The following is a 15,157-nucleotide window of genomic DNA, read 5'->3' as shown; positions in this document are numbered from 1 at the left end:
AATTATTTTTCTTCACTTTTTTTACATTAGCTTTCTATTTGCAAAATGTTTTTCAATCTAACAGGAAAACACTACCTTGGGTTAAATTTTTTTCATGTGAATGCTTTTCAGAAGGTAATTTTAGTACTTTGGACATGCTGTAATTTTTATAACATACACCGAATATATAGACCTTATCATATGGACTTTATCAGTAATAAATATGAAAGATATGCAATACAATTATATTGACGCTACAGTCACTTTTTGTGGAAAGTAATTTTATGCTTTTCAGGAAAGTAATTTTATACTGAGAGTTTTTAATTATGGTCTTCCTCCAGAAAAAAACAGCACCTCTGTTCATTTGAGTAGAATCTTCACTTAACGGTGGGTGCAGGGGGTGAAGGGCAGAGGGCAGAGCCAATTCACATGACTCTTAACCTTTGAATTTACTTTTTTAATTCACTTGAGAAAAAGTCAGCCTGAAGGAGTGGGACGTGTACATAAAAGACGATTAGGGGAAAAGGGTAATAATTTAATTAATTAATGGAAACTTGTATTAAACGTAATGTTGCCAAGTCATTATTCTTTTTTTAAAATTCCAGCATTAATGTAAAGTTTAGTGTCCTTCTGAAATAAGCCATTATTCTTAATGCAAAGAATGACTGTGTGTTTATTATTAGAACTATCTGGAACTTTGATTCACGTCATCAGTACATGGCAAGAAGCAAATGCTATGGTATTGATTTTTATGGAGTGATTTTATGTGTTGTCTTATTGTCCTGTGTTTTTATTTTTAGGACCGGAGTAGGCCCTATGACACTTTTAACTTGCACTCGTTGGAGAACTCCTTAATGGATATGATAAGGACTGATCATGAGCCTCTGAAAGGTAAACACTACCCTCCCAGTGGCCCACCAATGAGTTTCGCTGATATAATGTGGAGGAATCATTTTGCAGGTTAGGAATATTCATATGTCCATTCCTTGCTTGGTGTTTTAAACAAAAATCAGCTTTTTAATAATTGTGATTTTGTTTTGTTTTGTTTGTTTGTTTTTTGTTTGTTTTTGTTTGCTTCTGTAAAGCATTGTGGAATGTATTTAAAGTTGATTTTTTTAAAACCTGGGTTCAGCTACCTATGATTTTCAAGGTTGATGGCTTTAATCATAATGTCTGGCAGAAGCATGTGCTGGGCAGCTGAAGTTGCAGTTACGGCATGAGACCAGAAGCCACATTTTCTGGGCTTTGCATTTGGAATCCACAGCCGAACCTGGATAATTCATTTAAGTCCAAGCATACTGCAAGGAAATAGGAGATTTAGTCAACTAGTCTCCAAAGACTACTTCAGAAAACTTCATACAAAAGGGTTTCATTTTATTAAAATATAATCAATTTCCTAGTATAGAGAGGTAACACCACACAGACTTGAGAGCAGCCAGCGACCCGTTTGCATTCTCTCAGGCTAAAACATTAAGGAAAATGTCTTAAAATGTGTAAACGTTTTGGCTTAAATATAAGGCAGAAAGTCCCAGCGTCAGCAATATTAGGATTTCCTACTTTTACAACCCATGTAAATTCAGGATAGAGGCTGATGTTACATTATAATTACAGCTAGTTCTTTTTATGGGTTATAGGAATTTTTAGGGGCCCCAAGGTATTTTTGAATACTGTAATGGAAATTTTCTGTTGAAGTATCTACAGTGCTTGGGTTCAGCGCCTAATATCTGAACACTGTAAAGAGTTGGCCACAGGGATGTCCATCTTGTCCAAACCCTCCTGTCCTCTGGATGGGGAGGAATTTGATCCCCTCTGGTTCTCTGCACGCTCTTCTAGAGGGTAGGAATGACTGTGAACACCTGATAGCCATTTCCTCCAGCCACACCAGGAATCCATTTCATCCTTTTCTTGTCACACTCATGATTTTCTGCTGCGGTCCTCAATTGCCAGTGAAAAGAGAGTGGTTAACAGACTATAAAGAAAAGAAAGGATTTTGAGAAAAGCTATATTTTAAAGCCGTCAGAAGTAGGGGGAAAAAATCTCTCATTGATTTATTGTTATATTTAACTGTTACCATGTCTGTCTTCAGTTGGGAGATTAGGTACATGGCCATTTAAAGCATATTTCACTTCGAAGTGAGAATGACGTTAAAAAAGAAACCCATGATATTCACAGACTTTTGTGTTTTTAATATCTTCAAAGGCTGCATTTGTCTGCCTTCTCTACCTCGAACAGCTAGAAGTCTCTCCTAACCTAAAATATTCATCCCTTGTTCTTTATGCGTATTTGTTTTAGCTTAGTCTGTATTCTTTTCATCCAGCAATAAAATGTAAAAGGATATTAGATTACAGTCTGTAAAATAATTTTGCAGAATTTTGTGGATATTGTTTAAGTGGGTGCTATTGTGCCCTGCCGTTTGAGCGTAGCATTGTTGAAGTGTGAGGAGGGTACCTCAGTACAGTGTAATGTAAATACCTTATTCCAGTTGTGGTGGCCTTTTTAAATATTGCATGTCTAACTGCCTGTGCGTAAATTTTTTCACTACACTTGCAAATGTGAGGTTTCACCTATGCAAGCCTTCTGCACTGTACTTATAGATATATGTCCTCAGAAATTGGAAGGCATTTAATATGTACTTTTTTACAGCCTCAATAGAGTTGCAACCTCTCAGTTCATCATACCACCCACATTGATTTCCTTATGAGGGGACCACTTCCCATGTTCAGTTACAGCATCACGTCAGCGTCCTCTGGTGAGGGTGTTTGAGCTTCCTGCTTCCCTTTTCCAGCTGGGAGACTGTTAGGTCTGACTTATGGCATCATGTGTTTGAACCTTATTATTCCTAGTAACATAATTATGATGCTGGTATTTTAAAGGAAAGATTTTAAGTAACGTTTGACTCTTAAAGAGGAGCAAATTATAATAACAAAAAGGTCATTAAAAAAAGAAAAGAAACATTGTGATGGCGTAGCCTTTATTTTTCTATTTCCCACATGATCAACATTATCCATGTTTTTATCCGGTCTTTATAATTTATTGATAGGCCTTATACTTTGGATTCTTAGATTGTTCCGAGCTTTTTTTCCTCCATTGTCGGTAATGCTGCCATGGATGAGTTCTTGCACATAGTTTTTTCTCAAGGAAAATTCATAGAGAGGGTCTCTGGGTCAAAAGATATAAACATCTAGTCAATTAAAAATCAAAATATGTAAGCGTCTAGGCAAATTGCGCTTTAAGAGAAAGGTGGTGGGCTAGGAGACCTACCCGGTGGCTTCTGGATGAGTCTGTCTAGAAACGCTTCCCTCCACTCCATTCTGTTTTCCCTCTTCTCTTTAGTATCCTCTTCTCCCACTTAAACATGGGAACACTATTTTGAGTATCTCAACACTCAAGCGATAGAGTCCTTGATTTTTTATATGCTTGCTTGTTTTGGTGTTTTCCTCCGAAGCTCAATTTTCTTTAGAAAATAATACATTCTTTCTCATTGTAAGGAATTCAAGTAGTACATAAAAAAACAAAAAGGAAAGTGGAAAAAATCACCTGAGACCTACTACCTAGAGATAACAAAAATTGTTTATTAACATTCTTTCAGACATTTTATATTCTCTATAAAGGAGATGAAATTCCAACTCGGCCTTTCTGACTTTGCAGTCACTCAAACCTGTATTTGAATTCCGGCTCTGCCTCTAGTTAGCTATTGATCTAGATAAATTAGTTAGCCTCTTTAAAGTCTTAGTGTCCTCATTGTTAAAATAAAGCACCTACTTCACAGAATCAGATCAAGTTTCTGACACCAGAAACTGCTCAAATGGTATCTATAATTTTTTTTGCTGGCAGTGGTAATGGTATGCCTACAGCCCGGCCTGTGCAATAAATTAAACCTTTATATTCCTACAGTGTTTCCTTCTAGCTAGGCTGCAGCTAAATGCTGAAAGCTTGCAAATGCAAGTTGCCAAAGTTTTGTATTTCCCATATGTAAATAATGATTGTCATGATCAAAAACCACCGAAAGGAGAAAGGAAAAGAATCCTCCTAAGTTATGTTGGCTTTCCAAAATTGCATATCTGAATGATGTAAAGAAAGTATAATAAAATAGGATATGACAGTCATGAAAAATAAAGTACCTCATATGTACTTAAAGTGAAGGTGGCGAAAATATGTTCACAGTGATATTTCATCTTAGAAATGTATTGAGTAAGAAATTCCTTTGTTCAATTCTTCTCTTGATTCAGCGGGAAGAAAGGGTTAGTGGGAGAAATGATGAAATAGGAAGTTCAGGAAGTACTAAGATTTCTGCTGCAGTAAAGAGCTTTAACAGTTTTCCAATTTTGTTTATACGTAACACTAGGTCAGCGTTGAAAGTGTTTGTAGGAGATTTTAAAAGACCCATCTCCCCCCTGCCCCCCAGTAGTAAAGTAGTAGAGAAAAAGTCAAATCGGTCTTTCTTCACAGCACTCAGGAATGTCTTCTGCAGTGTTGATCAGATCACAGAACCCTATTTAAATAAAACTTAGATTGAATTTTGGCTTCTTAAAGAGCTCAAATTACAGTTCTTGGTTATAACAGAGAAACATTTCATCATTACATTTGCCTCTTACCACATCTTACGTATGACTTTCCCTAATGTTCATTTGAGATAATGTCTCCAAGAGATGAGAAGGAGAGTGTTGAGATGGGTGATGAACTAATGAAAACGGTTCCTTATTTCTTTTCTAAGTACAAAAATCCTTGGGGTTGGTCTAGGTATGAGTGAGGCCTGGGTGGGAGGAATTATTCTCTGCCCTCTTTTCTAGTGGACTGAAGGGATATTCAATGCTTCTCATAACTGTGAGGATTAATGGGATTTCTGGCATTGGGAATAAGGGATAAGGGAAGAGGTTCATCCTTATGCCCTCCTTACAGTGGTCCACTGACTTGCTGCTAATGATGAGGGTTCATCTAGCCGCTGGGGAACCCCACATGAAAACCCAGGGTCATTAGGTTTGATTAATCATACCCTCCCTTAGGATTAAGATTCAAAGACAAAGTACTGAGAGAGAAGAATAGGGAAATGCCAACCATAGTACATTGGGCAGTGGAGGGGACATTGAGAGACAAGATTTTCTCTTCACCATTCATGGAACTGAAATTTGAGAAATGAAAAAAGCAGGTGTCAGTTGAGAACTGATCTTGAAGGGTTTGCTTTTCAAATATATACTCAAACTGGGGGAAAAAATAGCTGTCTTCCGATAATAGTGCTTTAAAATTTAAATTGACAGAAATCTGGAAGGCATAGGTGCCACCCCTTTGGTGTTACAGGGCGTTTTATTCATTCATTACGATTTGTGTTTAGAGGCATTTAGCCTTTCACACAGTTGGCCCTTTTTGTGGCGTGTTGCGGTTTCCTCGTTTTAGGAAAAGTGCACCTGTCATTACACTTAGTTTCTTCAGAAAAACATACTGTCTCTTCACGAACCTGAATCATTACTCCAGTTCTATTTTGTGTTACCTTCCTTAAGCTCTAGCTTATCTGGTATAAAAGTTAGCAGATTACACAAAGTTTTAGGGCACAGGTTCTAAATTAGAAAAAAGTGATTGTTCTATACTGGGAGTGAGGGTGGCGGGGGGAGAGACACAATAGATAGAAGTTGAGTGATCTTTTTATAGGTACCTCCCATTAATTTGCCCAATGATCCTTTCAATATAGCAATGTAATCACCTGTGAGGTTGTTGTTTTTCTCCTGAGAATTTTGAAAGAAAAAGACTGAGTACTTTAATCTTGGGTACTACCTGCAGAAATTCCGATTTAATTGTTCCAGAGTATGGCCTGAAATGAGGAAATGTAGGCACGTGCTACAAATTATCCACTACTGGTATGCAAAGAAGCTAGGATTTGACCTCAGGTCTAAGCTCACAGCTTTTGCTTCTTGGTTCTTTGGAACATATTTAGAATATTATAGTACCAGTCTCTAATCATTTTTCCCTGAAAGGGATTTAAAAGACCATTTTATTGTATTCTTGCATATCATATTATTACATCTTGTGGATACTTTCTCTGAAGGTATATACCTTCAACTTTATAGAGAAAAGTGGTAAGAAACAGAATCCAGTAGAATATTCATTTTGTCTTATAACCTTTTCTAGAACATGGCACTCACATTCTGTTCTGGGAAGGTCTCTTGAAGGACTTGACTTTTTAGAGCAAATGGGGATGATTGCAGGAAGATACAGCAGTTGTTCCCTATCACATAACATATTGCAGAAGTGAAGAGGTGACTTTGCATAATTAAGTATGAATTAATAAAAATTCTAATTTTAATTTTGGACATATAAAAGTACAGCTTTAGTTGGGCTCTGACACTTTGAATAATAGTAGAGGTAGTTTTTTAAAAAGAATAACTGTTCTCTTAAATATGAGTGTGAATTGAGCTTACGAGACTGATTTTTACAGACTGAATAACCATATGGAACCCTATTCTCCAAACTCTCCCTCCATCCCCTCTGACCCCCATTTACCAGGCCCCGTGCAGTGGGAAAAGTGGGACACAGCCTCAGATTTCCACAGCATCATTCAACTCAGCAAAACCAAGTAGGGCTTCCAGTTTTCGAAACCTTATATTTTACACTATACTTAAAAGATAGCTAGCTGACAAGAACAATTTAAAAATAGCAGACCATGGACAGGTGACAAAATGTCACGCTGGCAGCACCAGACTGAATTAACAAAAATCACCAGATGTCACACACTTGATTCTATTTTCACAGCTGATTAAACAGCAGTGTTTGTTGGACAAAAGAAAGGAAAAAGAAATGGCCTCATCTGAATTTGGAATCAGTTTTTCTTTTGCTGTTATATTTTAGTCTTTCCTCCAGAATGCCATAATAAACTGTAAGACTTAAGGCATTCAAAATATTAAATAAAAAATAAAATTATAAAATAATCCCCAATTTTAGAAAAGAAACCTTTGGTCATATGCAGTTCCTAAACTGGAAGACTATAAGTCAGAGAGTTAACAGAGCTTGTCTTTGATTGGTGATCTTGTTTTCTTTATTTTTCTCTATTGTCTCATTTTTCCCAATGAAGATATAGTGCACTTTATAATCTAAACGTGAACTTTTGAAGAGGTAAAGAAAGTAGCTTAAAGAAGCCATAAGTGGTTTTACTAAAAATAATTTGCATTTAGTTGGGAAAAATAGATTATTTTTAAATAATTGGTTCTGGTGGGTCTGGCATTGACCCAGAATTTTTTTTTTATAATATATTTTATTGAATATATTGATCCAGAGATCCATGGGTCAAAGAGGCTAACAGAATTAGGGAGGATACCAGGAAAAACAAAAAAGTTTCTGCTTTTTAGCAAGTATGATGCCTTCGTCTACAAAACGTTGCCCAAGGCTCTTGTTTTTGCTGCATCTTTAGAAAGATTGAATCAGAAGAAATCATTATGAGATGGAGGATGATTAATTAGAAAGCTACCAAGCTTCTTTTCATTTTCATTTTTCCTGGCTGAAAAGTCCTAAAACTTCATGGAAAGCGTCCAAAAAGGATCCAACTTCTGGAGGACTGTGGAGAGGGGCATACAGAAACATACAATAACTATTATTTGATGCAGTGATTGTAAACTACATAATTCTTTTAAAAATGTTTTTTATTGATTTTTAGAGAGAGGAAGGGAGAGGGATGGAGAAATAGAAACATCGATGAGAGAGGAACATCACCGATTGTCTGCCTCCTGCATGCTCCCTATTTGGGATCTAGTCTGCAACCTGGCATGTGCCCTCACCGGGAATCAAACCAGTGACCTCTTGGTTCCTCGGTCAACATTCAGTCACTGCTGAGCCACATGAGCCAGGCATAAACTACATAATTCTTTACCATTAATGAGCTTAGCAAGAAATAAAAGAAGTTGAATGAGGATCAGCTAAATTTGGGCTTACTTTGCTTTCTTGATAACCCTTTATTATTCTAGGAATGTTTAGGGAACATACCTAGCTTTTAAGAACCACACTTACCGCCGAACCGGTTTGGCTCAGTGGATAGAGCGTTGGCCTGCGGACTCAAGGGTCCCAGGTTCGATTCCGGTCAAGGGCATGTACCTTGGTTGCGGGCACATCCCCAGTGGGGGGTGTGCAGGAGGCAGCTGATCGATCTCTCTCATCGATGTTTCTAACTCTCTATCCCTCTCCCTTCTTCTCTGTAAAAAATCAATAAAATATATTTAAAAAAAAAAAAAAAAGAACCACACTTAACCTCTGAATATACCTTGCTTAAAGAGCAGAGAGACCTTCTCTACATAATATTTCCTAAAGTTTGGATAGGCAGTGATTTTGAATTCTTGTTGCGTTTTTAGGCAGACTATGCAGTGACTGGGCTATTTACTGTTAAATGTGAATACCTCAGAATATGTGTAAATCACATCTAGTTTTCATGACTGTTAGTATTTAGTGGTAATTAATCCATAGAGTATCTTGGCTATCTGAAAATAATGGAGAGCATATTGATATAGCTAACTAAAATCAGAATGAAATTCTCTCTACTGAGTCAAAGTCTGTTCTGGTAACAAATTTTCCTATAATAGGTTCTGATCAAGGTGGTGGTAGGAGATAGCACTCCCAGCATATGGTACAGACTATAATTTTTAGGGACTCTAACTTGACTTAGGAGCTGGAAAAACATATGACACATAGATACTGTTAAGTTTGTCTTTTAACAATTGGTAGTTTTTGAAACTCCTAATTACTAGCTTCTGGTAATATGAAAAGATCTTAAAAAATTCATTAAAAATAATAAAACAGTCAATTAAGTTATTAAGAGATGATTTGTTACTAATACGATGATTTTTCTGTAGAAAACATTCAAATATATTATTAAAAAGAATTTTACCATAATATAAGTGTTAGCAAAATAGTTTCCACAAAACTAAAGGTAGATGTAGTATCTTCCTCCGGATAAGGAAGTTTAAAATAATAAAAACTGAAAGTAATTTTTTTTGCAAGTTCTTTAATGCTTCATGGTAAAAGTAGAACAGTTTCATCAGAATCCATCAACTGTTGATGATTTTTCCATTCTTTTTTTTTTTAAAATATATTTTATTGATTTTTTACAGAGAGGAAGGGAGAGAGATAGAGTTAGAAACATCGATCAGCTGCCTCCTGCACATCCCCCACTGGGGAATTGCCCGGAACCCAGGTACATGCCCTTGACCGGAATCGAACCGGGGACCCTTCAGTCCGCAGGCCGACGCTCTATCCACTGAGCCAAACCGGTTTCGGCGATTTTTCCATTCTTAATTGCTCTCTCTGTCACACACACACATCAATGCAAGCAACATTACACTTAAGAGTTTTGTTTTTTCCTTATGCCTTAATATGAAATGACTTTTCACAAATTACTATGATCTGAGGGTCTTTAAGAGATTACGATGGCTTTGATTTCACAAGGAACTCATGATTCCCCCTTTTTAGTTGAGGCAAATACTGTGATTTTTCCCTTTTGGGCCAGAAGAGTTTGATAATGCTGTTTGCCTTCAGTACCCCATAACTGAATTCAATACCAAATGATGACTGGCCTTTTGCAGTTGTTTATAACACTGTATTTGTTGTAAGAGTCAATCACTCCCTTATCTCCAGCTTTCTCTGCACCAGTCTCCCCCCAAATGCTGTTGACATTTATTTAAAAAATGGTAGTGACCTGAAATTAACATTTTTCTGAGAATTCCATGTTAACTCTTGACACAATTGGACATGAAAACCTAGCAGAGCCAAGTTCGCAGATATTAGCTTTACACAAAAGCATTGTTTCAGTAATGATTTTATTTCGTGAATTGGTCAAGAAAACTTACTAAGTACATTTTTTTCTCATATAAAACTCTCTCTGTTTCATTTTTGTTTTGAAACACCCACCTCCTTTTCCTAAATAATTAATGAAAAAGCAAATCAAGGCTGTTAGTTGAAATATCTGATTTATTCTTGTCACTTTGTAAAGGGCCAGAGAGTAAATATGTTAGGCCTGTGGGCCACATGGTCTCTGTCACACATTATTATTTGTTTTTTAATTTTTGTTTTATAACTCTTTAAAAATGTAAAAATGATTCTTAGCTCAAGGAGGGGAACACACACAGGTAGCCAGCCAGTGTGGGCAGAAGTTTGCAACCCCTGTAACTACTATAAGGACAAAGGTCTGAAGATAAACATTATGCCCAAGGTCATACAACTAATTAGTGATAGGGACAGCAATAAGAACCCCAGGTTTTTAGCTAGTCATTGTTCCCCAATTCATTATATAAATTTTACCATCTTCCAGTTGCCATTCTGGTAATTGTTGCATTTTTGAGTCACTATAAGAACTTTATCTTTTTATTCCTCTGTAGCTTCAAGTTTATATAGTTCTTGAATTCATTAGTTTTCTGCTTGAATTTGAAGGGCACTGTGAATGGTTGTTTAAATAAAATGCTTAATTCAGGGAGTTGGCATGTTTAAATCGGAATGCAGAGATGTATTAAAATTTCAGAAGATTATAATGGGAGCTTATTGTTTTGTTTTGTTTTATTTGTTGTTATTGAGACTTTGGCTTTGTTTTAAAATTTTTCATGTGTATATTTTATGACTTGATTTAAAAACTTATGTGATTGCTATGGCCTTTGATAGCATTGTTTGTTGTCGATTAATTTGTTTTAGCTTTTTGTAATGTTCGTATTTTACAATGTTTTGAAATGATTATATTAAGCATTATTTTCTTTGTGCTTAAAATAAAATTACTTTATTTTTTAGGACGCATGGGAATAAATTTCCATCATCCAGGAACAGATAATATAATGGCACTTAACAGTAAGTCTTCATGTGAAATATCCTATAAAATTAGCAGTCAAGTTTACAGCATGTAATTTCCATGTTTTTTTCTTTTTAGTAATTTTTTTAATTTTTCTATTATAGTTGACATACAGTATTACATTCGTTTCAGGTGTACATTATATAACTGACTAAGTAATGATTTATTGGGATATTTCCACTTTTTAATTATTTATTACATTTCAACATTTCAATGAGTAAAATGTAGACCATTATTTTATACTCGTGGTTCTGAAGGTGTGGTCCCTGGAGCATCAGCATCCTTTGGCAACTTATTAAAAATGTCGAATCTCAAGTCCCACTCCAGACCTGCTGAATCATAAACTTTACGGATGGGGCCCAGAAATCTGTGTATTAACAAGTCCTGTAGGTTATTGTGATGGAGGCTAAAGTTTGGGAATGGCTACAGTGTGCCAGGGGTTGACAAACTGCAGCCCTATGAGCCCACTGCCTACTTTTGTAAAGAGCTTTATTGAAACGCAGCCACTCCCATTCCTTTATGGATTGTCTTGTGGCTACTGTTGTGTTACAATGGTAGAGCCCAAAAAGCCTAAACTGTTTTCTATCTGGTCCTTTACAGAGAACTTAGCTGACCCCTGCTGCATACCATGGGGGTGGAGTAAGGAAAGAGGAGGAGGAAAGGAGGGAGGTGAAGGGACAGAGGGGAGGAGTGGGTTAGATAATGTGAAGGACTAAGTCAACTTATTTATGCATAACTCAGAATTTTCTCATTTTGGTAGATAGCCACAGTTCAAACTGGACATCCCATTAATAGAGTTTACGTAGTATATAGGTGTCAACAGCTTTTTAGGTTAGAAATATTTTTGTCAGTAATTATTGGATTGAGTTCTGGAGCATCAAAACCTTGTTAACCAGAAAGTCAATGTATTAGTTAATCCTGGAAGAAATTTCTGGCTGGCATTAATTCTCCTCCCAAGTGTCTATGGATCAAATAAATACTTTGAAGAAGACAGCATATTCTCAATCCTGACTTGATGAGAGAGACAGGTATCCTGGTGAGCATTCTCACTTCTCAGTACTACTTCCTAAGTGTGAATGGGCCAATTCCCCATTCTTTGGTGTTCCTGGTACGTTCTTTTCCTCTGAGAATTACCACTGCTGAGGTCATCTAAACTGAAATTATCAGTTGTCAGAAGGACCTATACAGCCATTGATTTAAGTTTTCTCCTCTATCAAATGAGTGATATCAGGTTGTCCACTCTTAGCCTTTCAGATATTACAAGCTAACTCTTGATACACCTGGCGGACATCCTGGTTAAATCTAGGGTTGTGTACAATATGGCCCCTTTCCCTTTTGAGTAGGGATGTTAAAATGCCAGTGGAGATCCTTAGGGCAGATTTCAGGTTATCTCTAAAATATATATTTCATATTCTTTTGGCTCCAACATGCAGTGTACCTCCTAGTGAGCTCTGCGGAGAACCCATGACAGTGCTTGACAGTGCGGTTCTCATTCACTGTGCGCACATTTTGTTCTAAAGAGCTAGTATCCCCTTTTTGAGGGTCTTAGAAACAATAAAAATTTACTCCAGAGTATTCACCTCTATGTTCTAATTTCTAAAAGAACGGTCACGTTACATTCAGATTGTGCTACCTCTAATTTTTTTCTAGATGTAGGTACATTGGGGTGAAGATGAATAGGCACCTTAACTTGCTGAGCTTCTGTGATTTTGTGAAAGTTTGTGAAAACACTTCAGCCAAGTGGTTAGATGTAGAGTCGAAGGTAAAAGGAAAGAACAGCATGGTAGTGTGTCTGCCTGAAAGAGTGAGTGTGCATTTGAGGAAAGATCGAATCTGACATGATGTGAGTTCTCTTTTGCAAGAGGGAGAGGATATAATTTTTTATTTTCTGTGTAAAGTAAAAATGAAGCTAGAAGACATTCTTCTTTCTAAAAGGTTTTGATACTTTGTTCAGATTCTCTTTAATTCTCTGCTTTTAAAGAAGAGATTTTGCTTATGTTCTTTCCACTTGGTGCATGTTACTTAAATTGCCCCCTTTAGCCTCTAAATGTTCTCATCTTTAAGAAAAGGGGACTGAAATTAGGTCATCTTAATGATTGCTTTCATGCAGAAGATTCTATGATTCTGTAATATATTTTAAAACATCAAAAGGGTCACTCTGGCTGGTGTGGCTCCGTTGGTTGAGCACCATCTGTGCACCGAAGGGGTTGCCGGTTTGATTCCTGATCAGGACACATGCTCTGGTAGGAGCCAATTGATGTTTCTCTTTCTCTCTCCCTATCCCTCTAAAACATTTTTTTTTCTCTTTTGCTTTTTTTTTTTTTTAAATGTATTTTATTGATTTTTTACAGAGAGGAAGGAAGAGGGATAGAGAGTTAGAAACATCGATGAGAGAGAAACATGGATCAGCTGCCTCCTGCACACCCCCTACTGGGGATGTGCCCGCAACCAAGGTACATGCCCTTGACCGGAATCGAACCTGGGACCCTTGAGTCCGCAGGCCGACGCTCTATCCACTGAGCCAAACCGGTTACGGCATATTTTTTAAGAATCTTTTTAAAAAAGCTCTTTGATTCATTTTCCTTTGCCATTGGGCCACTTTGATAGGAAAGTTGAAAATGATGCTCATTCATCTCATCCTATACTAATAAAAGAGAAAAATGGTAATTGGCGTACGACCAATACCTTTTTCATTGGCTAATCAGTGAGATATGCAAATTAACTGCCAACTAAGATGGCAGTTAACTGCCAAAAAAGATGGCGGCTAATTTGCATATTGCAGGCAGGATGGTACAGCGCCATCAGAGAGCGGGTTGGGGGTGTGAGTGCCAGCAGTCGCCCGAGACCTGATCCCGCCGGTAGACCTGGACGCGGGGCCGGCAGGGCGGCTCGCCCCCAACCCGCTCTCCCGCCCAGCAGGGGACCCTCATTTCCCCCCATCACTGGTTCTGCCCCCAGCCCAGGCCTGATGCCTCTGTCAGAGGTGTCAGGCCTGGGCTGGGGTCAACGCCTGAGGGCTCCCAGTATGTGAGAGGGGGCAGGCTGGGCTGAGGGACACTCCCCCCCACACACACACCCAGTGCACGAATTTCATGCACCGGGCCCCTAGTCTTTATTATAATCTTGTTTAAAACATGGCAGTGTTTTCATTTTCTAAAAAGGGTAAAGGAACTTGCTGATGTCATGCAGCCAGCAAATTGTCATCTGTGGCTTGGACACACACTTTATTCTGCCAGTCAGTCTCTTAATCCAGTGTGATTTCTACTCTTGGGTTTTCCCTGAAAGGTCACTCAAGTTGCATTTAGCTCCTTTATAAGAGTTAGCTAAAAAATACTTTATTGATCTTGGAGAATTAGTGCACCTCCAAAAGGATCAGTTTTACTTTCAGAACATAGTCTTCCTTGTTAGTGGCGCAAATTTTAACCATACTTCCAACGAGGCCTCTAGTCAGTGCAGACTGGGTGTCTGCTTTCCAGGACTTGGTATGCTCAGGATCCCTCGGTAAACTGAAGTAGATGAAACTTTGCCTTCTTTTCTTTGTTGCTCTTCCCACACAGATACCTTTGATAACTGCGTAAGTCTTTTTCTTCAGCCTAGTATAGTGGAAATAATGCAGTTTGGGGGAGGAAGGGCAAACAGGTCTGGGTTTAAATCCTTGATCCATTACTGATTTGCTACCTGGGCAGCTTACCTGGTTTCTAATTTAAAATGGATATATTCCTGGAGAGTATTATACTAAATGAAATAAGCCAGTCAGAGAAAGATAAGTATCACATGATCTCACTTATATGTGGAATCTAAAAATACCTATTAAAACACTGATTTTAATTCATAAAATAACAGCTTTAAGTATAATGATGAATAAAAAACTAATACTATGGTAGTAATAATGAAATGAAATAAAATTTGATTGCAAAGTTATTTTTCATTCATCTTAGATGATGCTACTAAAAGCAAACACTTAGAGAATGAAGTTTGTGGAAACGCTAAAGAAATTTCTGGGTACTTTCAAGGACTTGATAGGTTGAAATACTGGCGCTTCAATGTTGGGATTTAAGAGTAAAGGCTTTCAAATGTCTGTCAACTGGTGTATTTACTGGGGCTGCCCTAACAAAACAGAAGTTTATTTTCTCATAGTTTTGGAGGCTGAAAGTCCAAGGACAAGGTAGCAGCAGGGTCGGTTTCTCCTGAGGCCTCTCTCGTTGGCTGGCAGATGGATGCCTTCTTTCTTGACCCTCACATGACTTTTCTCTGTGCAGTCCCAGTATCTCCTTCTCTTATAAGAACACCAGTCCTATTGGATCAGGGCCTTACCCTTATGACCTCATTAACCTTAATTCTTTAAAGACCTTCTCTTCAAAAACAGTCACATTG

At 37.5% G+C, this 15,157-nt stretch overlaps 1 protein-coding gene across 14 annotated transcripts in view; it reads left to right on the top strand.

Annotated features, from left to right (window-relative positions):
• CPEB3 (cytoplasmic polyadenylation element binding protein 3) overlaps positions 1-15,157 on the top strand; it is a 181,822-nt gene that overhangs the window by 73,383 nt on the left and 93,282 nt on the right. For 11 of the 14 annotated variants that reach the window (XM_059662840.1, XM_059662839.1, XM_059662838.1 and 8 more), the window contains 2 exons: positions 780-939; positions 10,726-10,782. In XM_059662840.1, coding sequence (XP_059518823.1) covers positions 780-939; positions 10,726-10,782 — 217 coding nt within the window. The remainder of the gene's footprint in view (positions 1-779; positions 940-10,725; positions 10,783-15,157) is intronic. The other 3 variants (XM_059662846.1, XM_059662837.1, XM_059662835.1) reach the window with 1 other exon arrangement.

The sequence above is a fragment of the Myotis daubentonii genome, chromosome 13 (genome assembly GCF_963259705.1).
Source record: "Myotis daubentonii chromosome 13, mMyoDau2.1, whole genome shotgun sequence".
In the NCBI taxonomy this organism is placed as follows: domain Eukaryota; kingdom Metazoa; phylum Chordata; class Mammalia; order Chiroptera; family Vespertilionidae; genus Myotis; species Myotis daubentonii.
Note: the sequence above shows the minus strand (reverse complement) of the source record. Positions and strands in the feature narration are given on the sequence as shown.